The following is a 25,704-nucleotide window of genomic DNA, read 5'->3' as shown; positions in this document are numbered from 1 at the left end:
TCAATTAAAAAGAGAATTGATATAAAAAACAATGGGCTCAGAATTATGCAAATCGAGCCAATGAAAGAAGAATATTTCTTCAATCTCCTCAGAAATTTCTATGCCGGCGGACTTGAATTGGAATTCCTATTTCAGGTGGTTCTATTTTTTATTCTCTAAAATAGAGAATTTTGCCACTTGAGGCAGAAATGTAGACACGTTTTTGAACAAGATTCAATTTTTCTTTAAGGATCCGAGCTTTTATTTGGTATTTCACATACGACGTTTGAATTTTGCAGCTGGATATAAAAAAATATTTTTCTTGCAGGGTTAAATTTCAATCTCCGTTAATTGGAAATTTTGGAAAGTGGAAGGGTTTGATTAAGATTTTAATCCAGGGAGGTGTGTCTCGTGAACGGGCTGTTTCAGGTTTGATGCCTTTTTTTGTTTCTTTTTTCCGTTTATGTAAAGTAAGTTCTCCTTTAAAATTTCAACGAAAAGCTTGGAAAAGACTGCAATTTAAGTTTTAATGGCGCTGAATGTCTCATAAAAGCTCGGGCGGTGAAAAAACATGTTGAAATTGTGAATGTCAGGTGTTAGTTGAAGGTTTGTAGTCGTGGATCTCAAGCTAGCGAAAATATTTGCAAAGCTCAAAATTACTTCATATGGTAGATTGTACGTGACTACTTATTTACGTGACTACTTATTTATATCCTGACTTGTCTAATATTTCCTCGAAGTTTCTTAAATGCCGAGGAGAATTGCAAATATTTTCTAGAGCAATGATTACAGAGGTTGCGATGTGTGATTGTTCTTATTAGCCAGGACCCTTGCATACATGGAGACGTCAAACAACTTGGCTTGCTCCACACAGAAGCTCTGCGTTTGAAGATTATCTATGTATAAATTTTTAATTTTGGAGATGGTGGCCTCGTTTTATCCAAGGTTTCGTTGATTCTTTATGGGAAATAAAGAATCTTTATATCTGAGCTCTGTATTTTGCAGTCTGGAAATTGTTCAGATCAAGGTTTTGGATTTGTTTAGGGGTTCATTTTCGTCATTGCGAGTTAAAGAAATGTGCTCTGCAAGTTTAGGGTTGTCACTTTGAAGCTATACTGATTTATGAATTTAAAGTTTGGAGATTGTCTACGAAAAGGAATTGAAGGACCTGGTTTGAGCTAGTGTTTGTTTTTCGCTTCTTTAAATTGAAGAAGCGCCGCAATTGAAGCTAATTAGTTTTCACTCCGGAGATTGCCTATGGCAGGGCATTGATTAGAGCTTTATTTGAGACCTTCGGAGTCAAAGAAGTGTCCTCCGTGGTTCTTTCAGGGATATCTTGTGGCTTGTTTCAGTTCGGTAGTCCTCCATTTATATGCAGAGGTTCCGATTTCACATGTCATGGAACGTGTTCAGATTCTGCACGGCCTTGAGAGGCCTTGGCTCTATCATGATTCTCGTGGTCCTAGGGATCGTTGGATCAACATATTATGCAGTTGTGATTGCGAACTATGGACCCGATTTGCTGAAAGGAGGAGTTAAAGCCTTACAATCTTTTGTGGTGTTGGTTCTCTTCCATTTATTGGTGAGTACTGAGCGGTTCCAAAGTCTTTGCATGGTGACAAGAGATAACATACTCTACGAACCTGTGTTTTGGAGTCTTGGACTATAGGTTAAATTATTTATTTGCATAAAATTCTTCTGAATTATATACCACATGTGCAGTTTATTCAGAATAAATCGATTCAAAAGATGTATGCACTACGGAAATCTCAAAATTTTAATTTAATTTAATGTTTCATTTGGGTTTTTTAAGAGGATTTTCGAAGATTTATGTTTAATTGACGTGCTTGCAGTTGGGGATGTTATTGTGGAGTTACTTTGCGGTGGTTTTTACCGATCCAGGGAGTGTGCCATCAAGTTGGAAGCCAGTGACCGACGAAGAAAGTGGGGAGACTGTACCATTGACCTGTTCTGTGCCTGGTATACCTAGACAGACCTTTCAACAAGTATCAGGCATAAATTCTTCTTCAAATTCAAGGCTTCGATACTGCAGGAAATGCAGTCAGTTTAAGCCTCCACGTTGTCATCATTGCTGTGTTTGTAAGATTTTCTCTAATTCTTTCATCTAGATGAATCACTTTTCAAGATCCACACTTATTCATGGTTTTATAATTGTATTGATGAATGAGAAGTGGAAGTATCTTTTGACTCCTCATTTATCTGATTATCCTCCTCATCTTGGAGTTCTCTTTGTATGTATCTTTTCTTTTTATATGGGCATAATTCTGTCCGATTTTTGCTTTCTTAATTTGTTTCTAACTTAGTAAATTCTGCTTTTATCATAAACCTGTCAATATTGCAGGTGGAAGATGCATTTTGAAAATGGATCACCATTGTGTTTGGGTGGTCAATTGTGTTGGTGCACGAAATTACAAGTTTTTTCTTCTGTTTTTGGTGAGTGTGTGAATAATGTACAGTGCAGAACCTTGTAGTTTTATTGTGGCAAAAATTGGGTTAATAATATATCTTAAATTTCCATTTTTTCTGTTCTCCTTTTTAGAAAGCTTGAAATCTGAGTAAATAATGTGTTAGATAGGCAATGCAATTAGGATCCTAATGAATATAAAATGACCAAAAATGTCTGTTTTAGGATCGCAAATTCTTTTACAGAGGTATTAGTGTATGCAGTGTTGCAATTTTGACATATGCAGAAAAGAGAGAGAATTATATATTTTGACCTTAATGTCTATTTATATGAGTTGTCATTTTTACGATCATTCTTGATAGGACATTTCTTGCCTTCAAGCGAATTATTGACATTACCAATGCATCTGCTAAATAAGGAAGCTTTATATTTGTGAATGTTAAGCACTGAATTTCCTCTTTTTTGCTGTTTTCATAGTACAGCTTGAATTGACCTGGTGGTGGAGAACTTGTGTACTTGAAAGAGAGGTCATAAGTTCAAAACCCCATAGGGGGTAAGATATTTATGCTGCTTGTAGCATAGTTTGGTGCCTATCGCAAGGGGTATGGGGTAGTCCCATATTATGTAATGCCCCCTTTTGTAAGTGCCCTAAATAACAATTTCCAAATAGACCTAGAAATAGAATAGAATTAGTAACATCCGCATATCTGGTTGAGGTTCTGAGTCACGTTGGGAAATCGTTGAAACATGATCCAGAGAATAGATCATCCTTATTAGAGCCATTAAAAGCATAGATCTTTTCAACTAGGGTTAGAATCATTAATTTAATTAAAGATATATTTAATCTATTGATGGAATTCAACCACTAGAATAAGGGGCAGGTGTGCCTTAATCAATCAATCCTCCACCCGAGGCCCAAGAGTGGATGCCATCCCTCTTGGCCTTATTTGGCCCTTGCCATCTATATGAGGGGGTGTACCTAGTGAGAAATCTATAGCCCTCAACCCTCTACTGTAGGCCCAAGTGCGGATACCATCCCTCGTGGCCTCATGTGGCCCTTTTCATCCATATGAGGGGGTGAACCTAGTGAGGAATGCATAGCCGATCAACCCTCTACTGTAGGCCCAAGAGTGGATACCATCCCTCATGGCCTCGTGTGGCCCTTGCTGTCCACATGGGGGGTGTACCTAGTGAGGAATCCTATATCCGTTCCCCTCTTGCATTGCTACCCTCATCCTCTTCCTTACAATTAGAGTTCCTTAACAGAGTAGTCAACTGAGGTATAGGTTTGAGGAAACTGCAGTAGGGTATCCGAAGTGTCCTTCCCTTGTAAGCCCAAGGGTCCCTTGGTCTCGTGGGACAATCTATCACCACCAGGAGGTGGTGTGCTTAGAAGAGGACCTCGTAACAGTTTCTCCCTTCTTGTACTCATTTCCTAACCTTATTGTTGGCTGCAGCAAATTGACAGACAGATAGGAAATCAATTATTCCACATAACTGGCAATATCAATTTATTAGGGGTTATTAATGAAATGCTTACACATATTATAGCCCATATATTAAATACATACATATTTATGCATATCACTGTCAAACAGCAAAGCTACCGCCTGCAATAAACAATGATTTATAAATCTGATTTGTTACGTGTGTATTGCTGATTTTGATCTGCTCTATAGGTGCCACTGATTGGGTTGATCTGCTGCTAATTGGTCAATCTATTCCTCTTTCTTGCTGATTAATTCTCTTCCTATGTCTGACTTTTGTAGATGCTTATTAATGTCTGACTTGTTTTGTTTCCTCTGAAATATAATCCGAAGCCCATTGCTCCCTCGCTGCTCTTGGATCAGTGTTTTATGCCACTCCTCCTCATTTTCAAACTGATCTCTTTAATTTTTATTTTAGAGGGAGGAGTACTTCCAAAAGACACCTCCTTTCACGAATGGTGATGACTTCTATTAATGTGTACCTCTTTAACCTCAGTACTAATCCAAGATAGGCGATTTAAAAAATTTGAAGGGAATTGGCCTAATAAATAAGTTAATATCCTTAATTTAAACTCCAATAAGATCTCCCAATGTGGTTGGCTTGTTTATTAAGTACAAAAACACTTTAATTAAGTTGGCTGTTTCATATCCATCAAAGTATCCTTTTATATAATCACTGATCAATGTCTTTTATGAAACTACCTACCTATCATTGCACATGCTGTATATCAGTTTCTGAATTTGATTGTTGACAAAAATTCGACACACCCGATCCAGAAATTGATATATAGAAAGGGTTGTGAGTATGTGGTTCAGAGAATACGAAATTCTCCCATCATTTTGGGGACCTGGGAGATCAAAATTTATATTTTAGAAATAGAAGGAAGTTAATGGAAAAAGACTTAACACCTTTGGCATTGTATGATCAAACTGTTAAACATCGTTAAACTTCCAAAAAAGCTGAATTTCAAATAGCAGCAACAACCAGGACACTAACATTGAAAATTGTAAACTTGAATGTCTAATTGTTATTTTATCATTGATTGTTAAAATACCCATTTGAACATGCACACTATTTGTATTTAATTACTACCAATATGTTTTTGGAAAACAAGCCTGGTGATGTAGAGGGCACATTGAGACATCAGTGTGTGTTTTCAGCAGATTAGGAACATCCGTTGTAGGCATTGGGACATCTCTAAGTTACAATAGAAAAAGGAAACAACATGGGGTGGAATTATCTCAGAAATTATCTTAAGTAAGAAAATGAGAAGAATGGGGACTTCCCTTCTGTGTGTCCCTGTGGAGTACTGGTTCAATTATTAATAAAACAAATTTAATTTAATAAGCTTACATTGTACAAGCATAAGAGTTTGTAGTAGTTTATTGTAGACAATGTTATGAGTGGAATGAAACCTAACATAGAAAATAATCAGAATGGCATGACATGATATGACTATCAATTCAGCCTAATTTGCAGTCTAGTGCATATTGTCACATTGTATGTTGAAGTCTGGCATTCTCTGAGAATGCTTATGATCCATAAGACTAGATGATTGTTGGATGGATCGAATTTTGAAATACAATCACTGCCTCTGCAGCAAACAGAGAGGAGGAAAATCTTAGGGTAGAAAATCCAATATGTGAGTATTTACCAAAACGAGAGAAATTTCAAGGCAACCCTGGGATTGAAAATTAGTCACTGAAGGTGTCTACAAATAATCAAACTTCCTGAATATTTGACCAAATAAACATTACATTACAAGATCCATTGACAAGATTGTTGAATGGACATTACAGTGAAAACTAAATCTCCAAGAACAGCAATAGCAATGGTATAGAGAGTCATGAGTGCTCGATGAGTCTACATAATCAATCATCAACCTGTGTACACAGACCTGATAATGAGTAGTGATCCAGGATTCTACTATACACGCATATTTGCTATTAGTTTGTGCACAATCGCTGTCATACCAAAAGCTTGGTGATGAGAATGTAATATTAGTATGGGGAGCATCCTCAATTTCTGTAAGGAGGGTGCCAATATGAATGAGATGTGGATGGTGTAGGACTGGTGCCTGATGGCAAGTAGCTGTAGTCGAATTAAATGGTATAAGTTCTAGTTTCTGCTTATCAATGGTGAATTTTATTTTCTGATATGGCTTTAAGACAACCAAGGCCGGTCCTATATTATCTTACTCAAGCTCAATAGAAATGACAATACTTTGCCCACATTTACCAAGTTTCAGCACTTGTATAATAGACATGCTGATAAAGGTTTTGCCCATAGTATGTTTCTGAAAACTACCAATCTTAGGGTAAGAGTTGTTTATAAGCATTATCATCTTCCAGCAACTTATCAAATAGGGCTTTTCTCTGTTCTAATTTATCCAAGAAAATTTCAAATGCAGAGTCTATTATTTGCTTGATCTCACCAAATAGTCTTGTATTACTCCCATGAGTCCTCATCTTTGAGGATAACTGTTGTGCCTACCAAAAGCTCAAGCTGCGGTCATGCAAAGTGCACGGGCCTCTACAAGAAAGAGAAACCATTGAAGACGCCCTATTAGATTCAGTCTAGTCTGCATATACTTTCACAAAATAGGTCGCTGACTACAACTATGGACCTCCCCATACGAATAATCCACACACCAAAGGGACTGACCTGCCAGGTGACCACTGAAAGAAGCACATTAAAACTGAAGGATAGCAAATGACAATTCATTTTTGTTGATGTATTTTGCAAACAGTGTTGAGAGGGATGGAGGAGTGTAATATACCAGAAAATTCACAAAGTAAATATTCACACACACATACACACATATTCGGTTCACACAGCAATGAATATCAGGTCTAATTTTCCTGAAAACATCATTAATACCAGATTCAATCTCTTCAATCAGTTGTGAGTTTTGTGATTCAATTTACAATTTTGTTATTTTGGCGGAAATGGTTCCTACCACAGTTGCTCAAGTTTGAGATATGATGTGATTGAATGGGTGTGACTCTATTGATGGGGTCAATCTCATACTGATGGAATAACTCACTGCCCAAGAGCCTTCTTGAGGCATGAAACATGGGAAACATTGTGTTTCTGCCGTTCTCTGCCAGTTCTAACTCAAATGCAACCTCACCAATCCTTCTTTTTATCTTGTGAGGATCATAGAATCTTGGCTTCAACTTTTCTGCACCACTCCCTTTGAGGGAAGTTTGACTGTAGAGCTGCAGTTTCAAGTAAAACATGTCTCCAACCTCAAAAACCCTGTCTTTTTGGGCCCATTGCAATTTCTGTTTGGAGCTTTCAAAATGTCCATAGTTTTCTGCATCACATCCCTTCCCCCAGGGACTCTACTATCTGAAGGAATCAAGTCTATAAATGAAGTATGGACATTGGAAGAGTTCCCTATTGATAGTGAACAAAATTTTAAATCTTTCTCTGATCTTGATGAAGTATTTGAAGAAACTGCTTCTCTCAATATTTACAATCAGCATACGCTGAGAAGATTGCAGATAATCAAAATGGATTTGCAGACATAGAACATGCTTTAGAATCATAAATCTTTTGTTGACCTTGTCAAAGCGTTTGAAGAAACTACATATGTTGAAACTTACATCCAACATATGCAAAGTTATAGCAAATATATTTGCACCATGGATCTAGCTTATTTCTGCAATGCTTTTCATTGCTGGAATGTTCATTCAAGCGGCAATTCCATCTTCTTCGAATCTAGGATCGAAATGCAATGGCAAAAGAAACTATATATAGGAATTGCAACTGATGTTTATTCATTTCTATGCAAGTGCATGTTGTAAGTCCCGTTCACCGGTCTTATAGGTTGGTCCAAATAACTCAAGGTGCCAACATCAATGCAACCCCACATTGAATGGGATGTTTAAACTGAATTTTGATGGTGCAGCGGTGAGCAAGCTGGGAGCATCAGGTGTGGGCTTTGTCATAAGTGATTGGAATGGAAATTTGGTATGGGCTGCTTCCAAAAAACTAGTCGATGGGATGAAGCAGAGGCTCAAGCATTACAATGATATATGAGATATAATTATCAAAGGAGATTCTGTAGTTAACGTTATTGAGGTTAGTTATGCATTGGGAAGGTGAGCAAGTCAAGGATTTATAGCAGTCACTCCAATTTTGTTATAACACATTTTGAGTAGTATATGTTGCAGGTACAATTGTCAGCCAGGAACCTAAGAGCCTATCTTATGCTAGGAAGGTGGGAGGTGCCAAATGTTGTCAGATACAATTTAGAGTGCCTCATAGGCATTTTCATCATTGGTTCTCCATTTGTTGAAAGCACCCTCAAGAAGGTGATAGGACCTTGATGCATTTTGAGTTTCCACGACATTATTTGAACATCACCTTGGCTTCAATTTTGTACCAAACATCATGATTATCTTGAGGAAGGAAAATGATGTAGGCAATTGCTTAAGCATATATCAAGGACATCAATGTCTCGGAGCCAAAGTTGTTTGGTGCAATTGCAGGTTAATGTGCCAAAGTAGGAGTAGCCAGTGTTTGAGGATTGATCTCCTGGAATCTTCTTTTCCCATTTATAGATGCCAATTATGTCTCAATGTGGCTAGGAACAATATCAGTGTTGGCTCTTTGGTTGGATTCAGAGTGGTGCTAAGATGCCAAGTGGGGACATGCAAGAGTGTACTAGGAATGTGATCAATACAAACTCCTTTGTTGTACAATGCATCCATACAGAGCTATTAATTTTTTTATATCATGTGAAACAGAATCTGCACTTGATATATAATTCCTAGAGGAGTAAAACAGAAAGAATTTATTTAACACATACCATAGAAATAATAATATGTCTCAATGAATATGTAATGAAATAACTTGCACAAGAGAAGGATATAATAGGAAATACACTATGAATACTTGTTATTGCTTGAGAATTGTAAGCCACTTTGAGGAGGCAGACCTCAAAATATCTCAAAGAAGAACGTGATATGCAATAAGATGATCAGATAACACTCACTATCTCTAATATATACTCCACTCATGCCTTGAAGGTCCTGTTGGTGGGTGTTTAATGAAATGGACAACTCAGAATAAAATACCAAGTGTACTCTATCTTCTCTTGAACAAAGCACTCTGTGTGCCGAATAGATGAACCATGTGATCACAAAGACGACCCCAAGGTTCCAATGCATGTGATTTTTCTGTTTGAGATAGACTCTTGTGGTAGGATGATTTGTTGAAAACCTCCAAGGGGACTTACGTGGTTAATCAAGAATTTATACTTCAAATAATTTTACCTTTGAGCTTTTGGATTCTACTACTAAGATCTAAAAAAAAAGGAAAAGAGATTAAGGGTTGAGGAAAATTATTCTAGCTCTAAACTAGGCCCATGAACTCTATAGACAAGACTACAAAAATGGAGTCCGAAACCTATATTTGCTTCACCAAGTTCAACAACTCCACAAGAATTGTGCAATCTTCTAAGGTATTTTAAGGATTTTCACATCATAGATATTCACCAACATTTGAACAATGAATTCCATCATTGGAAGTTAAGTTTTCTATTACAAGCTCAGACTAACTTGCATAATAGTTGAAAATCATCCAACTATCAAAAGTATGAATATATTGATTCCATGATGAACATTCTCATCAAATCCTTCATTTAATCTAACAGCTTGAAAATAAAATCTACTCTAAGTGAGATACAAGAAACCATGCAACTTGCAAAAGATATTAAATTCACCAACATTTGAGCAATGACTTTCCTTGAGAAATGTTTTATGCAACAATCTTTGAATCTCTGTTTTACAAATGAGAGGAGTGGGGTTCATATAGGAATTAAAAAACAAATGAAGGACCTAGATCAATTTAAGATTGACAACCAAGATTAAGACAACTATTCCCTAATTAGTTTTGCAATGGTTATCTTATTAGAACCCAAAAATAAACAACCTAGAAGAAAGCATCCCTTATCCTAATGGAAGAATAGATCAGAATCATTGAATTTGGATGCCTTGTCGTGAAATTATCTGATTGGTGGAGACAGGTGTTGGCCACCTCATCATGCTTATCCCTTTGGCTTTAAACAATTCTTCTTCAATTTTGGGAATTTGAGATTTTGGAAACATAAATATTCCCAAATTAAAACTCTATCTTGAACTTTGGTTTTTTCCTTTTTGAGTGTTCTTTGATGCAAGATTCTGGACTTGCAGATGTGAACATTGAATTTCGGAAGATGTCTTTGAAATCTTCCTTTCTTTGTCCATCCTTCTTTCTGTCTTGAAATTCTTCGGACATGATGAAGTCCTTAGTTGCGCTTGTTTTTCTCATATGTGAATTTCATCTTTTCTTAAAACATTTAAATTTTCCTTTGATCTTGATCTTTGGATATGTATGGTGGTTGTAACATCTCCTTCATGTTTGTCTTTAATTTGGACACAACCTTATGAATTCTGGAAATGCACTTTCAGGTCTAATTTTTAGGAAATTTCCCATACTTAGGCATTTTGCAGTCATCCTTAGATGGCAGGGCTTTGCTTTTGCTTGTGGATTTCTTGATCAGATTTGATGGTGGGTTGAGAATTTTCTTGACACTTATTTCAAAGTTCCTTAGTCTGAGCAGACTTCAAGTTGGAGCAAGGAACTTCCTTCTTGATAGGGGCAGCCTTCATATGAGTTTGTAGAACTTATCCACACTTGTATAAATTTCTTATCCTCCTTCCAAGGGAGATTTCATAGTTATATAGGAATTCTTCCATGTTGGAGAGGGGGAACTTCAAGTCTGTTCAAGGAACTTGAAAATTTGAAATACTGAGCAATTTAATAAGCCTTTCAAACTTGAGTGGAGTTCATGTGCATTTGTGGAATTAGCCATGCCTTAAACATATTTCCTTTGTGAAGAATTGTGGATTTTCTTGTTAGATATCAGTATTCCACAAACTTTTGCCCAACTATGGATATCTTTTACAACCTTATAACATGCATATATGAATATACTGAAAAGTAAACATGGCAATAACACAATGCAACTCATAACACCATAATTTGTTAACTAGGGAAACCTTGGCGGGGATGGTACCCACTAAATGAATTACTAAACAAAAGTATCTTGTGAAAGATATTGACCCTGTTAGGAGTCTATTACATTCGTATAGTGTCTCTGTCCTTGTTAGAGGATTAGGCCTTGTTAGAATCCTCAACCTTGTTAGGAGTTGTTATTACAATTACAAAATGTATGCAAGATGAGCCCACTGCCCAAACATGCAATTACAATGATATTCTGTATACAAAATGAATAGATACATAAACCTTTTGACAATGCTGATATTTGCAATATCTGATTTGTCCTTTGAAGCTTTCTGTACGCAACGTCACATATACAGATCTTTTTCTTCTCTAGCATCAAGTTCACATCACAAAATAAGTACATAACAATGTCCGAAGACATCACACAACTTCGCATCCAAAACTCTGCTCTTTATACCAAGTTATTTTGTTTTGTCGGCCTTTATGTCTTCACATGTGTCCGAAAAATCAAAACTAACTCTTGGCCACTTAGGGTTAACATTTAGGATGTCGTCCCTAAATAGTCAAGCAATTATTTTGATAAACAAAATAATTCCTTAACAGAAATTACCACTTTCCTTAACTGTCTTGTTCTGCCTGTACGGTACTGCAACTGATAAAACATTAATAACTCCATCTGTACTGCTCATAATGACTTGCGCTCTTGCATGTAGTATCCTTATACCTTGTTCTTGCTTCTCTCAAGTGCGCACATGTCAATTCGCTGTCTATGATTTTTGCAAACCATAAAGGTGTCTGTGCTGACAGATAAGCTCTGGGATACTTGGACAGTTTAATAAGTCTTCAAGCCAAAACTTTGTCTTCATAACATGCTGACTTAATAGGGATGATATGTTGCCATAAATGACAACCTCAATGCATTTCCGTACTTAGCCAAATTTCTAACAATCTCCCCCTTTCGCATTGATGGCAACATATGGGAAAATTGGCTAAGCCCCCAAAATGCAAAATTTCAAGGTTGTGAAGTTCTTCACATGGCCATACAAAAATTTCAAAATGTGAATCATTTCTATTTTCTACCATCTTTACATATCATACTCATACTCCCCCATAGTCTATATTCTACCATATATTTTCTCATACATACAATTTTCCATACAATCACTCCCCCTTTGACATCAATGACAAAGGTGAGTTAAAAACTATATGCAAGTCAAAATTTTGATTCTACCTTACTTCTATGCTGATGAATTTGATAATAATGTAATGTAATCAGCAAAATTGCTCTTCAAGCTGATCAAACCTTTGTTCCATTCATCTTTGACTGAATCTGACACAGTAATGAGTACGCAAAGTCCATAAGATGCTAATTCTGAAGCTTGGAAGTCTGGATATGCAAAATGTTCATATGATATCTTTGCCTTCAGACAATCATCAAGCTGCCTCTGTACTGGGTCAAACTTCAAAGATAAATGCTCTCTTAACAAAGAGAACCTCTGCAATGTCTGCTCCTTGCTGACCTCCAACATTCGTCTTTGATCATGGATCTTGCTTATCCTTTGCTCCAAGTCAATAACTTTTGTATCTGTGCTTTTCAGCTCACTAATCACATTCTTCATTTCATCTTCCTTTCCCTTAAGCTGAGATGTAAAGGTGTGCATGTATTTATGTGCTAGTGCACATTTCTCATATAATTCCTTGCCTTCATGAACACATTTTCTCAATTCTTTAATACAAGTGTCCAAGTTTGCTAAGTCATCTTTCATATTTTTACATACTTTTCTGAATAGATTTGCATCATGTTCAGCTTGTGCCTTGAATGTAGCATCTTCAACCAAAGCCTTGAAATGATTGTTAAATTCTTTTGACACTTTGGCTGCCTTCTTTTGTGGATTGCTCTCACTGATCTGAATCTTCATCGAACTTTCCATTTTTCCTGTCATTTTCTCAAGAATCTCTTGAGTGCCTTTCTTTACTCTTCTCCACAATCCTGCTGGTAGTGAATGCTGATAACTGACTAAGCATTTCGATCTCAGGGTCCTCCACTACTGCCAGTGGTGTATTGCTCATCGTACTTGCTATCAATTATTCTAATGGTGATTTAGATGAACTAAGTGCTTCTCTACTTGCATCCTTGGTTGGAGTAACCAACTGATCTTGTATTCTCTGACTGTCATCCTCTTTCTCTGTTTGCTGCAGGGGCTGATTTTCAGTAGTGTCCTTTTGCATTTATGACTCATCCACTTGCTGATTGATAATGATTTCCTTCTCTGTTTCAGTATGTTTAAGCTGAGGTGTGAAATGAGAGGTTTCTTGTAGTATAATCTTCCAATCAATTTGCAACTTCGCATCAACATTCTTAAGGGTCTCAGCCAATGTGGTCAGATCGTCTGATTTTTCTTTGTCAATTTTCTTCTCATCATCATCAGAATTTGGATAGTTAACCAAATTTTCCGCGGCCAAATTGTCAACAATGTTTGCTTGATCCTTAAATGGATCCTCGGTCTCATCAAATTTTATATGTGTGATATCAATATTCATAGTTTCATCATTTATTTGTGATCTGCGGAGTCTCAGAAATTGTTCCTTCAACATTTACTTCTGCCTCCTTGGTTTCTCTTGCTTCTACCATTATAGTGTCTTCATCTACCTTTGCTTCTTTCTTTATAGAAATAGGAACTGAAGATTCTGCTACTCCCTCTAACATTGTGTTTCCTTCCTCTTGACCAGTTTCAGATGTATCTGACATTATCTTGTCTTCTGAAGTCTTCTCTGCTGCAATCATAGGGATGTTTGTCTCTGATGTCTTAGGTGGTTCTGCAGTAGATGGAGATGTAACCTCTTCATTTCCAGCCTCATCTATATAGGCTTTGCTTACTGGTGCACACAAGAATGATTCAATAAGCTTTTCTGTCTCCTTAATCACTTCTTCTTTTTGTCTTTCCAGAATTCTTATCACTCTTATTTTATCTGGCACACATGGATTTAGTAAATGCATTATTCTTTCCATTTGTGCATCATTTTTCACATTGTAGTAATCACTAATTCTTCTCTCAAAGACTCTTCTTTCTTTATCTTCAACCTCTACTTATTTAATCTGTCATATAATTCTTTGGGTAATTCACCATGAATTGTAAGAAGTGGTTTCTCAAATTTGTTCATGTATTGAGTTACACTCACTTCCAAATTTCTCTGTTCATACAGGGTATATCTGTCATAGAATTGCTTGAGCTTTTTGAGGTTTCCTTCATTCAATATAGAATCATTTAGATTCTCAATTCTTGGCATCCATGAAGCTTGCTTCTTACTGCTTCCTTCTTCTTGTTTCTGCTGTGGTGGAACTTCAGGAGTAGTAATTTGTCCTCTCATGTTTCTACTTTCATATGTAGCTATAACCTTCTATCTCTTTCCAGGTCCAGTGGCCATTTCCTTCATTCTCTTAGGTTTGGGGGCTTTTTACTGGCTCTTGTTTGACCTCTACTAACCTCGCTGACCTTCTTGAGCTGGTGGGTGTAGATGACTGAATGTGTGTAATGCTGACATCTTCCTCTTTTGTGGGCTGATCCAGAACAACAGCAGGTGCTGAAACAAATTGAGGTGCAAGTGTAGGTGTAGAGCTGGGGCCTCCAACTGACAAAGGTGGAACAAATAAAATATCTTCTTGTCCCATTTGTTTCATTCCAGAGACTGTCTGCTTTACAGCAGAAAACTCTTGTGATTTTCTTCATTGTACTGTCTACCTTCTTCCTTGTAGACTTCTCAATGTTAGCTTGATATGCCAACTGCATGTTTTCCTAACAAGCTCCAAATCTTTCACTGTTAGGGTCTGATTATAATCTAAGAATTGTTTATACATATCCTTCAATTGTCTCTTCAGTAACCTCATAGCCAAGAGGGTCAACATATAGTACTCAAACAATCTATTTCAACCTTTAAATTCACTTCAATCTGATTCTGCATTAAATGTGCAAGTATGTAGGGCTTCAAAAGCTGATTTCTATAACCAGTAAACTCTTTCTTGCTTGCGCACTTACATATGAACTCAGAATTTAATGCGCTCTTAACCATAGCTTCCTTTTAGCCTTGTAAACCTTCTCCTAACTCTGCAAGACTTAATTCAACTTCGCAAGGGCTAAATGCTTTTCTCATTCCTTCTGACTTTGTTTACATTTCTTCTAAAGTTAGGTGTTTACCACTTGTTAGAGTGTGGTTGCCATTGCACCAAAAGACGGATTTGTCAATGCCCAATACAACCACTCAACTTATAGTACATAGGAGGCAGTTAAGCCCTTCTCACAAATCCCGAGGGGAGCGCTGAACTTTTTTCCAACAATCTCCCTTTCATCGTTACTTGAGGGTTTGAGGATTCAAACTTGTGACCAAGCTTTGGTACCACTTGATAGAGTGGGGTTGCCGTTGCACCAAAAAACCGATTTGTCAATGCCTGATACAACCACTCAACTTATAGTACACAAGAGGCGGTTAAGCCCTTGTCACAAATCTTGAGGAGAGCATTGAACATTTTTCCAACATTTCCATCTCCTGATTGAACTTCATCATGGATTGTGGAATTTCTTCGACAATTAGCCAAATTTGCAATAATCTTCTAGGCTGGGCAGATTTGGCTTGGAAACAAGAATTTTCCATGAGAAGACTTTATAGAGAAACATGAATTTCCATGAATTCTTGAGTGGATTTCATGCTGATTTGAGAAATTTTCCATGCCTTGGAGTGGACTTTCTGTTGAAATAAAAATCTTTGAACACTTGGACAAATTTCTGATTGCTTTCCTTTTTAACTTTCAAAGTCCATCTCCTCTTGCTTTCCTCTTGAGTTTCATCTTGACTTTCCTCATTCTCTTGAAAAGATATTAAATAAAATTAAGTTAAGAGAGGATACAAAATTTATATGCAAAGTGTGGATTTTTAAGTCTATTTCTGATTTCACTTAGCATTTTTGTCCAAATCTTACCTTCAACTCTAAAAGTTAGAACTTTCAATCAAGAATTAGAATTGAAAGCATGAAAAAGCAAGAAAAAGAACTTGCTCAACACTCAGACAAATTCACCAAATCTGTCCTAATTCTGAAAATTTCAGGCTGAAGATCTGAAATGTTATGACGAAATGCTCTTGAAACCTGCATTAAATTGCTTTAAATCTGTTCATCAAGTTAGGAAAAGAACTTGAAGATTATCAAATATCTTGAAAGAAATTCGAGCTATGATTGAAATCCTTTCTTAACCTGTGAACATGTTAGTTTCCACTTAAAAACTCTCATGAAATCCTCTGAAAATTAGAAAATTTAAAAATGCTTGAAAGGAAATTGATTAAGCATGAAAAATTTGATTGAAACCCTTAATGGTGTTGATGTGAGTTTTGTATCACTTACATAACATATTAGTAATTGAACATTTGATACGGAGTATCAAACACACAATTCCTCTCTTGAAAAGTTATTGCTCATGGGATATGAGAATAACTCCAATGTTCCTTACAGTTGTGCATATTCGCTTAGTTTTATCGATGTGATTTGTTGGTAATCACATAGGCGGCCTTACGCTATTCATTCAAGGGTGACTTGGGTTTTTGGTGAGATGGTGATGATGGTTTGGTTTGTGAAATATGTGGGTGGCTGATAATGTTGATGGTGGTAATGATGGAGGATGTATCCACCAATGATGATGTTGATGGAAAAGCGATGGTGGTGGAGGGTGAATGGGTGTTTTTTGATACTTGACTTCTCTAACTTCCTTCTCTAAACTTCGACTACCCAACTACTCACCATTCTACTCCTACTTCTATGAATGGAAGGTTAGCAAATGGATGGAGATCGAATCTAATGAAGGCTAACCAGCGGCCCCACCTTCATAGATGTAATGATTCAAAGGAATAATAAACTAGTTTACCACACAAGGCTTCCCAACCAACCGCTAGGATGCTAGTGGTCTAGTATTGATCTCTATCAAACATCTACTAATGCTACCATACAACTATCCATCTACTTTACTCTTACTTAAACAACTTGAAATGAAATTCGCTTCAACAACTTGAAAAGCAATTTAACTATGTGGAAGTAGAAAGCATGCAATAACACCCAATGTTCTTAATCACCATGCAAGTCACAACAATGAAAAAGAGAGCGATTTTGGTATTATCTTAGCAACAATTTCTCCAACCCTTTACAAATGAGAGCAAATGGCCTTATAAAGGGGCCAAAAATACAATGGATGGTGGAGATCAAAACAAGATCAATGATCCAAATTGGATCCTAAAAACCCTAATTAGGGTTGTCACCCCATCGGCCAATGAGAAGACGCCACCTCGTCAATGGACCAATGAAAAAAGTGCGAAGAGTGGCAACCAATGAGAAGGCACCAAAATAGTGGCCAATCAAAAATAGACACTTGTCCTATTCTAGAAGAAAGAAAAATTGCCACTTGGGCTTACATCAAATGATCTTCTAATATAAATCCCCCTTTTTCTTTCATTCTTTTAGCTAAGGCAATGAACTTAGCTAGCCTTTCATTGACTTCCTCCATGGGAGAACAAGGTGTATACTTCACCCTGAGTTCCGCTAACTTCACCATGCTGCTTGCTGCTTGTAGTATCTTCTCATGATCTTTCTCATATTCTTTCGCAAATCCAATAAAAGCATTGAGAGAGGAAAGGGTGCCCAAATGCTTCTTCCTGATAGCAACCTTTCCTAATTCATCCAACCTCGATCCAAAATCTGTCTCATTGATATCCTCCTCCAATGTCTTCAAAATCAAGTGCCACCCCAATGTTGCTCATCATGGTTGAAATGGAAGTATCGATGCTTGGGCTGTGATGTGCAATCGCCTTCTGTATTTTCTTTGCCAAGGGGAATTGTCCTTCCTTCAGTCTGTCCTTCACCCGTATCATATCTACCATACCAATATTGGTGTTGGTTATTCGCTTCATTTTCGAGAAGAAAGTTGTTTTGGGCATCATATCCTCTTTGTTTTTCTTAGTGTTTGTCTGCTTGGGATTCATACTTGCACTAACATCTTCCAACTCGTCGCCTTATTATGGGATGGTAGAGTGGTGGACCAGAAGGCTAGTAGAACCAAGGGAAGCAATCTTTAGACTAGAACGAAAGAAGGATGTCAGCTTAAAGACCTTTCAACTCTAAATGATTAATATTCACCTTAACCAATAGCCAGACAGTGACTTTTCGGAATTTAGGATCAGACCTCAAGAACTTCAAATCCACTTGCAAATCAGAAATTTATCGTGTAATTCACCTTCAAATAAAATTGCCCAACCTAGGGCAAAAATCGTAAGTCCTTGCAAAAAATTAGAATTTGCAAAAAATTACCAACACCATGAAAAACCTGCCTTCCCACCAAAAATTGCTCAAGACTAGGGCCAAATCTGCCCTTAAGAAAAATCGCCCATGGAAGGGAAATCTGCCCTCAAGACCAAAATCGCCAAAAATGGAGAAAAAATCTGCTTTGTAAGGAAAATCGCCCAACACCAAAGAGCTGCTCCAAGAAGAAAATTCGCCCAACAAGGAGAAATCTGCCCTCAAATAAAAATTGCCCAAAAGCAAGGAGGAGAAGATGAGAAGTGAGGAAAGAAGAGGAAGGAGTTTCCTCTTATAGCCAACTCCACAAACCCTCCCTAGCTGGCTGACTTGGACCTTGGGAGAAAGAAAAACAAATAATTAATGCAAAATTATGGCCCATAATTAAATACTTAGCTAAAATTTAATTTTGCCAAAATGAAAATTGCTTTTTAAGATTGCCAATTAGTTCCAAATTGCAAAAGAAATTAAACGGTGCCTTGGGGGGTTAAATATTTTCATTTAATGAGGATTTGGTAATTAATACGTCATTAAAATTGGATTTTGGCTAACCAAAAGCCATTTTTCAATATTAAATTACCAATTTCATTAAAGGCAAAAAGTTTTCAAGGCAATTTTAATCTATTAAAACAATTTTTTATCCAAATCGATTTTACTATGCCATTTAAATTTTTTTTTGACAAAAAATAAAATTGCTGCTAGAGCCTAAAATCGATTTTGCAATTTAGCCTTATTTCTACAAAATTAAAATTTTCACTAAAGAATTTTTTTTAAAAAGATTTTCCAAAACTCAAGTCTAACAAAATTTCCCTTTTGAAAATTATTCAAATTTACACAATTATATCCGGATTTTCAAAAGAAAACGTCTAAGTACAAATTTACAATTTTATCCTGCCAAGTTGAAATTAACTTTTAAATTTGTTCGGCCTAAGGATAGAATTGGTGGCTCTAGAAAATCAAGTTGAAACCGGGTGAAAATAAATCTAACCTTCTCCCCATTGGCCCTAAAGGCGTCCAAGACTTAAAATTTTCAAAACTCAAATTTTTTTGGACAACTCAAAAAAATTGCCAAGGCGATTAAAAAAAGGGGGGGGTCCCCAAGATTTGGGGCGATGGTGTGAAAACCTCACAACAAATGGCAGCCATTAAAATCACCTTTAACTCTCACTCTTGCTTCTTGCAGTCAGAAAAATTCTTTAGACTTGAGCTCCAAATTCTGCTCTCCAACTAATGAATGAGAAATATGTTGTACCTGTTGCTTATACAAGCAATTTTCTATCCTTCAAGAAGAAGTTGATCCGTAGATTGTAGGCTTTGTTTTTTTTCTATTTTCTTAAATTTAGGAAATTTCTACTCCAAGAAAGAGATCGAAATCTCTTATTAAGAGTTCGTTGTTTTTCTCTTTTGAAACTTGCTAATTTTCTCATCTATAATATCCCTAAATGAGGTCAAATCTCTTTTGTTTTGACCTGTTTTTAATATCTTTTTCCCATTTTTGAAATGTTATCATCTCCATGGTTCAAACTGCTAAAAGAAAGCACTTTATTTTTTGGCTTTTTCATTTGCTTTCTTTCTTCTAGAATTTTCTCAAAGTTGAATGCTTTCCCTTGATTTGAAATCTGAAATTCTTACACCACTTTTCTTGCTTTTCATGAAATCTCAGACAAACTTGAAGTTACAGACAATAATTTTACATTTGATTTTACAACTTTTGGTCATCTCACAATAGAAATTTTTAAAAATTGATATAGTGAAATTAAAAAAAAAAAAAATTTAGAAAAAGAAAACAAAAAGAAAGCTCTCGGATTGGCCCCAAAATGCCAAAAAGAGAAACTTCCAAACAAAAAGCAAGCTCTTGGATTGGCCCCAAAATGGCAAAAAGAGAAACTTCCAAAAAAGCAAAAAGCAACTTTTTCTAAAAGTAAGAGTCGTCAAAATTGAACTTAAGCAATGTTGATCTTTGTCCCTTGGCCCTTCTGAGCACCTCTTTGACATCAGAATACTCTTTTGATCATGCTTTCTTCCTTTCTTATTTTTGACATCCTTGACTTTTGATTGAATTTCCAAACTTCTCACTAGCCAAGGATGGAGATTGAAACAAATTTGGGGGTCCCCAAGTTTGCAATGGGACGATGTGTGATAATGTCACATCCTTTCAAGCTGATTTAGATACATAAAAATAACACTTAGGATGACTTTATTATCTAAATAAGAATATTAAATGATCAATAAGTTAATTAAGAGTCAAGATTGTCACAAGCTTATTATTCATAATCTTACACACATTTAGGATTAATGGTGTCTCAAGCCCCTCTTCAAACAAGCATTACCCTCAGTGTTTGAAGTTTGAACAATTGAGGATGCTTCTACACAAAATATTCATCTTTCCACATGGCATCTTTGGTTGGCAAATTCTTCCATTGAATGAGATACTTAGTGATTGTTCTAGTCCTCAACTTCATTATGCACATCTGGACAACTAACTCTGGATCTAAGATGATTCTTACTTCCTCTAATTTTGGTATCACTATCTGCAGGGATCTATTGACCCATCACCTCCTTTAAATAGGAAACACGAAAAATGAGATATATGTTTGTTGTTGGAGGTAACTGAAGCATATAGGCTATACTGCTAATCTTTTGCAGATTCTGGTACAGATCATAATAGTTTCGTGACAAATTGTTATTCTTTCTGTGTTGCTTCAGAGACATTTGTTCATAAGTTGCAATCTCAAGAATACCCAATCACCTGCTCTAACAATCCCTGCACTAAAGTGCTGGTCAACCTAATGTTTCATTCACTTTTGTGCCATTGAGTTCTTATCACCTTCAATGATGATGTGGTGGATGGGGGATAGTATCCATGTAATGCCATTAATGGGGACATTTTTAAACAAGTATGGATGTAAATTTTGTACGGCCATTTTACTAGTAGTAACCAATCCACCCATTGAGACTAGCTATTTGAAGCAAACCAATGCATATACCCTTCTTAGCACTTGTTGATGACCTCGATTTACCCATTTGATTGACGATAATATGAAGAATTATGAGCCAATTGATTACCCAAAGAAGAGAACAAATCTATCAAAACATTCCTAGTAAGATAGGATCACAATCATAACCTTTGGGGTACCAGGGAACTTCTGTATATTCTCCATAAATGCTTTTGCTGTTGTATTAGTTGTAAATGCTTTTGCTGTTGTATTAGTTGTAATGGATGGGATAATGAAATAGTTTGGGTGTATATGGTGAGCCAATCCACCAATGCCATGATGAAACTCTTACTTTGAAATCATGAAGGTCACTAATATAATCCATGGAGACCTCTTCCCACAATTGGCTAGAAATAAACTAAAGGCTCCAAAAGACTAGGTGACTTAACTATCTCCTTGAAATTCCAAACATTTTGCCACAATTTCTTTTAAGTTTTATCATCACGCTTAAACTCTTCCCAAAGTAGATCTTGCATGAGTTGGTATGTCTTCAAAAATTGGGAATGATCCTCAATTGGAAAATTATGAAGCTCCTTGTGAACCTTGAGTTTCAGGGTGGAATTCTTACTTTACTAGAATCTTTTTTTTTAGATATAAATAGTGTCCATTTAAGAAAACGTATTTGAACTATTGAGATCAATTTGTATCTGTTGACTAAGATTCCTTGTAGCAACATCATTTTGTCACTCTACCTTGGCTTCTTCAACCATATCTACTTTTAATATTAAAATGGCATAGATAATGCTTCATCCTTCTCCTTCCTAGACAGTGCATCAACCACTATATTCTCCTTATCTTAACTTGAAAGTCATAATGCAACATCTTAGTGATCCATTTTTGTGCACTTTAGAGGTTGAGCAGTGCTCCAAAAAATATTTTAGGCTATCGTAATATATCTTAACTTTGAAATGTCTACCCACATAAAATATGGTTTCTATTGTTTTATTGCATGGAGAATAGCTAGCATTTCTTTCTCGTACATGGCTTTGATTTAATTGTTACCCTTAAGTTGATGAATTCCAAAAGAAATTGGTTTGCCTTCATGTAACATCACAATCTACAAGAAAATCCATGGTTAAGTCTAGGGTGGTACACATAACTTCCTTCAGTCTCTGAAATGCTGTATTAGCTAACTCATTCCTCTGGAAAACATCTTTCTTCAATAGAGTTGTGAGGGCTACTGCTATGTGGTCATTATTCTTCACATATGTCCGTAGCATCCAGTGAGTCCTAGAAAACCCCTCAAGTTATTAATGGTTTTAGGAATAGGCGAATTCCACATAGCCTTGATTTTGTTAGCATGTCTTCACTCCATTAGACACTAGGTACTCCACTATTTAAGTCCAGAAGCACACTTGAAAGGTAATGCAGTCGAGAATTGGAACCCACTTCAGGCTACAAACCAAGAAGCTCTTTTGAAAAAAAACATAACACACTTTGAAAAAGTACATAAAAGAAAATTTCAATAGCTCAAGTAACAAAACAACATTACATTTCCCTGCTTGGCCAGTACTTACATTGTCATAGAAGTGTATGGCTATGGTGCATATAAAATAACTGATATGAATGAGGTGCTTCTTAAAGAACCTATTAACATTATGCATTTGCGTTGTTATTATGCTTAGTTTTCATCTTTTCATCTTTTCCTTCTGTGCTTGTATTTTGCTTTTTGAGTATTGTTTATGTTCTCCAAAAAAACTAGATTTTAAGGTGATGTTTGTGAAATGCTTCTGAGGATGGTTCCCAACACTGGATGTTATCCTGTACTGTCTGCACACTGAACAGGCTTGTTGATCAAGCATATTTGCTTCCTTCTCATCCAGAACTATTGAGGCTGATTGCTATATTGCCAGTAGAAGACTTGAAAAATTCATCAATTTTTAATTTTACACGTGTATTTATTAAAGGTGTAATCAGGAAAGATCATCAAATGTAACTGTAAACTGAATTGTAATTTGGACTCATGAATTGCCCATAACTTATTGAAGTCCATCAGGATATGTGAAAAATAATTGAATATAATTCTGACAATTTCTGTTCTGATTTCTTCAGTAGTATACTCATGTATTGCTCTGTAGTCAGTAATTGTCAGAGTCCATTTTATTTCAATTATTAGTTGAAGGGCAAGCTAGTCTCTGAACTGATTTGTCGGTCTCATGCCCACAAAAAATCTTTTTTATTTTTTTATTGACGTCTCACCAAATGTTAGTGACTCAATGTTCTATGAATGGAATGGGCACTGTTAAGAGCATGTAACATTTGAACTTATCAGTGTCATCAAGTAGCATTTGGTTGTTTTTCCAGAAACTGCAGCAGGAGGTATTGAAGAATTTTTTTTGCTATTGTAAATTTTATCGCACATGATAAAAAATATATAATCTGGCTGCTAAACTGAGGCCCAAACTTGCTAGTGCATCCCACCTGATAGATAAACAATCCGTGCCTCAGTTTAATTGAGGCTAAAGTCACTCCTGTTTAAATTATAAATTTATAATGAAGCACGCTGCTTTAGTGATCCTTACGTGCAATGATTTTGATATTTTTACCAAGCTGGTTCATGATGCCCAGAATATCTCAAGTTCCTAACACAGTTGTCGTGCAGCCACACTTGTAACTAAATGCTGGGCGTCCTTTTCTTGAATTATAAGCAATTGAGCATCATAAGGCATTTGTTTAAATCTAAATTTGCATCCTTGAGTTCAGAATTTGGTGGATGCACATCAAGGTCAACATGGTTAACCTGCTGTTGTTATGGAGGTGATATTTGCCAATGATTCCCCAAAAACCTGGGGTGTTTATGGCCATAACACGCCCTTTTACTAAACTGTTAACTGGTAAAAATCTACCAGTGTGTTATTCCCCTCCTGCAGAAAAATCCCTTCACAACTTGAAGCTCTAGAAACTATGAGGGCAATGCATTCGGTTTCTACATTGCTGAAATGATTTTTGAAGCAATATTGCTAGTTAGATTGATGACATGTTTATTGATGATTTTAATTCAATAATAAGAATCTAAACAAGAGATAAAAATTAAGTGTATTTCTTCCTTTGTTATCATATAGGACTTCTAGAAATGAAAACTCTGCATTTGTAGGAGTTAGGTGACCTTCATCCTTGAAATTTGTTGTCTCATTCTAATGTTTCTTTTCTCTTATTGTACAGTTCTACACATTTTTGGAGACTGTCTTGGTCACACTAGCATTGTTACCTCGTTTCATAGATTTCTTTAGTGAAGAGGAAATTCCTGACTCAGCTGGAACGCTTGCCACCACATTCTTTGGATTTGGTAAGCTAGATTCTGCACAATCCAACTCATACCATTGCTACAATTTTTAATTAGGCAAGCTAATATTCCAAGTACATTCATGTTGTGTGCACGAAGCTTGCATTTGTCTACCAGTAGTTTGCTTTTCATGTAAACTTCATATATCACATGGTTAAAACTCATGAGAGTTTCTAACATTGTGTGTAATATGCACTTTGTCTTCAGTGCTAAATCTAGCATTTTCACTGAGTGTTCTCGGTTTCCTCATCATGCATATCTCCTTGGTTTCTCACAACACTACCACTATTGAGGTAATCTGATTCTTCATTATTTTTCTTGCACATGAGATTGTATGCCCCTGCTTTGCTTTTCGGATCGTAATTGAAATGTTGAATTTTTTTATATACAGGCTTATGAAAAACAGGTCTCAGCCAAATGGATATATGACCTAGGCCGAAGAAAGAATTTTGAACAGGTGGATTTTTGCAAATGTGTTTGTTTTATGTTCATTGAGGATGTACTTAGCACAACTTCTAATATTCTTCTTTTCACGAACAGGTGTTTGGTACCCAGAAATTTTATTGGTTAGTTCCTGCATATGCTGAAGAGGATTTGAGAAAAATGTCTGTTCTTCAGGGGCTTCAATATCCACCAGAGCCAGACATGGATGCACAGGAGTTATGAGCAGTGCTAATATTTGACTTCCTTTTAACATTGGTTGGGTAAAAAAAGATCTGTGCCTAACTCTTTCCACAAGCATGGAGAGGTGAAAAAGGCATATGCTTCATTGGGAAGATTTATGGGAGCGGAACTAGTCCAGGAGTAGATTATACCGCCCTATCAATTGCCTCTGTTCTGCAGTTATGATGCCTTCTCCACTGGAGGCTAAGCGAGAATGGTTGCAACTCATGCAAGGCAGTCTTGTCAGTAAGTAGGTTAAAGTTTAAGGGTAAGTGGATGTGCTAACCTTCCCACCCACTGATTCTTTTTCTATACAAAGCATTTCCTCTTGAGATGTGCCAACCTTCTGCTTCAATAGGATGAATGTGAATGAGAACCTGCTTGCGAAAGATGATTTGTAACTTGACATTGATTTGTTGTAAGCGGCTGCCATGAAATTCTTGGTGTTAGAGTAATGGATTATGTGGATAATTCATTTTTTTATCAATCTTATCTATAATATATGACAATCTCGCCTTTGCCTTCTA

The 25,704-nt window shown here is 36.3% G+C and overlaps 1 protein-coding gene across 6 annotated transcripts; it reads left to right on the top strand.

The window, feature by feature from the left end:
• On the top strand, positions 1-25,704 carry LOC149562868 (putative protein S-acyltransferase 14). Of its 6 annotated transcripts, none has more exons than XM_089826322.1 (10): positions 1-135; positions 308-408; positions 573-654; positions 805-1,561; positions 1,833-2,079; positions 2,342-2,433; positions 24,394-24,517; positions 24,722-24,807; positions 24,906-24,971; positions 25,055-25,704. In XM_089826322.1, the coding sequence occupies exons 4-10, from the start codon at positions 1,352-1,354 to the stop codon at positions 25,178-25,180; spliced, it is 951 nt and encodes a 316-aa protein (XP_089682448.1). In that variant the 5' UTR covers positions 1-135; positions 308-408; positions 573-654; positions 805-1,351; the 3' UTR covers positions 25,181-25,704. The 6 variants fall into 6 exon arrangements, with proteins under 6 accessions (XP_089682448.1, XP_089682447.1, XP_089682449.1 ...); XM_089826321.1 differs by having other exon boundaries at positions 801-1,561; XM_089826325.1 differs by having other exon boundaries at positions 6-138.

This window comes from Cupressus sempervirens, chromosome 4, assembly GCF_028749045.1.
Source record: "Cupressus sempervirens isolate cs-2001-9-10 chromosome 4, ASM2874904v1, whole genome shotgun sequence".
Lineage (NCBI taxonomy): Eukaryota > Viridiplantae > Streptophyta > Pinopsida > Cupressales > Cupressaceae > Cupressus > Cupressus sempervirens.
This window is presented reverse-complemented; position numbering and strand designations above follow the sequence as displayed.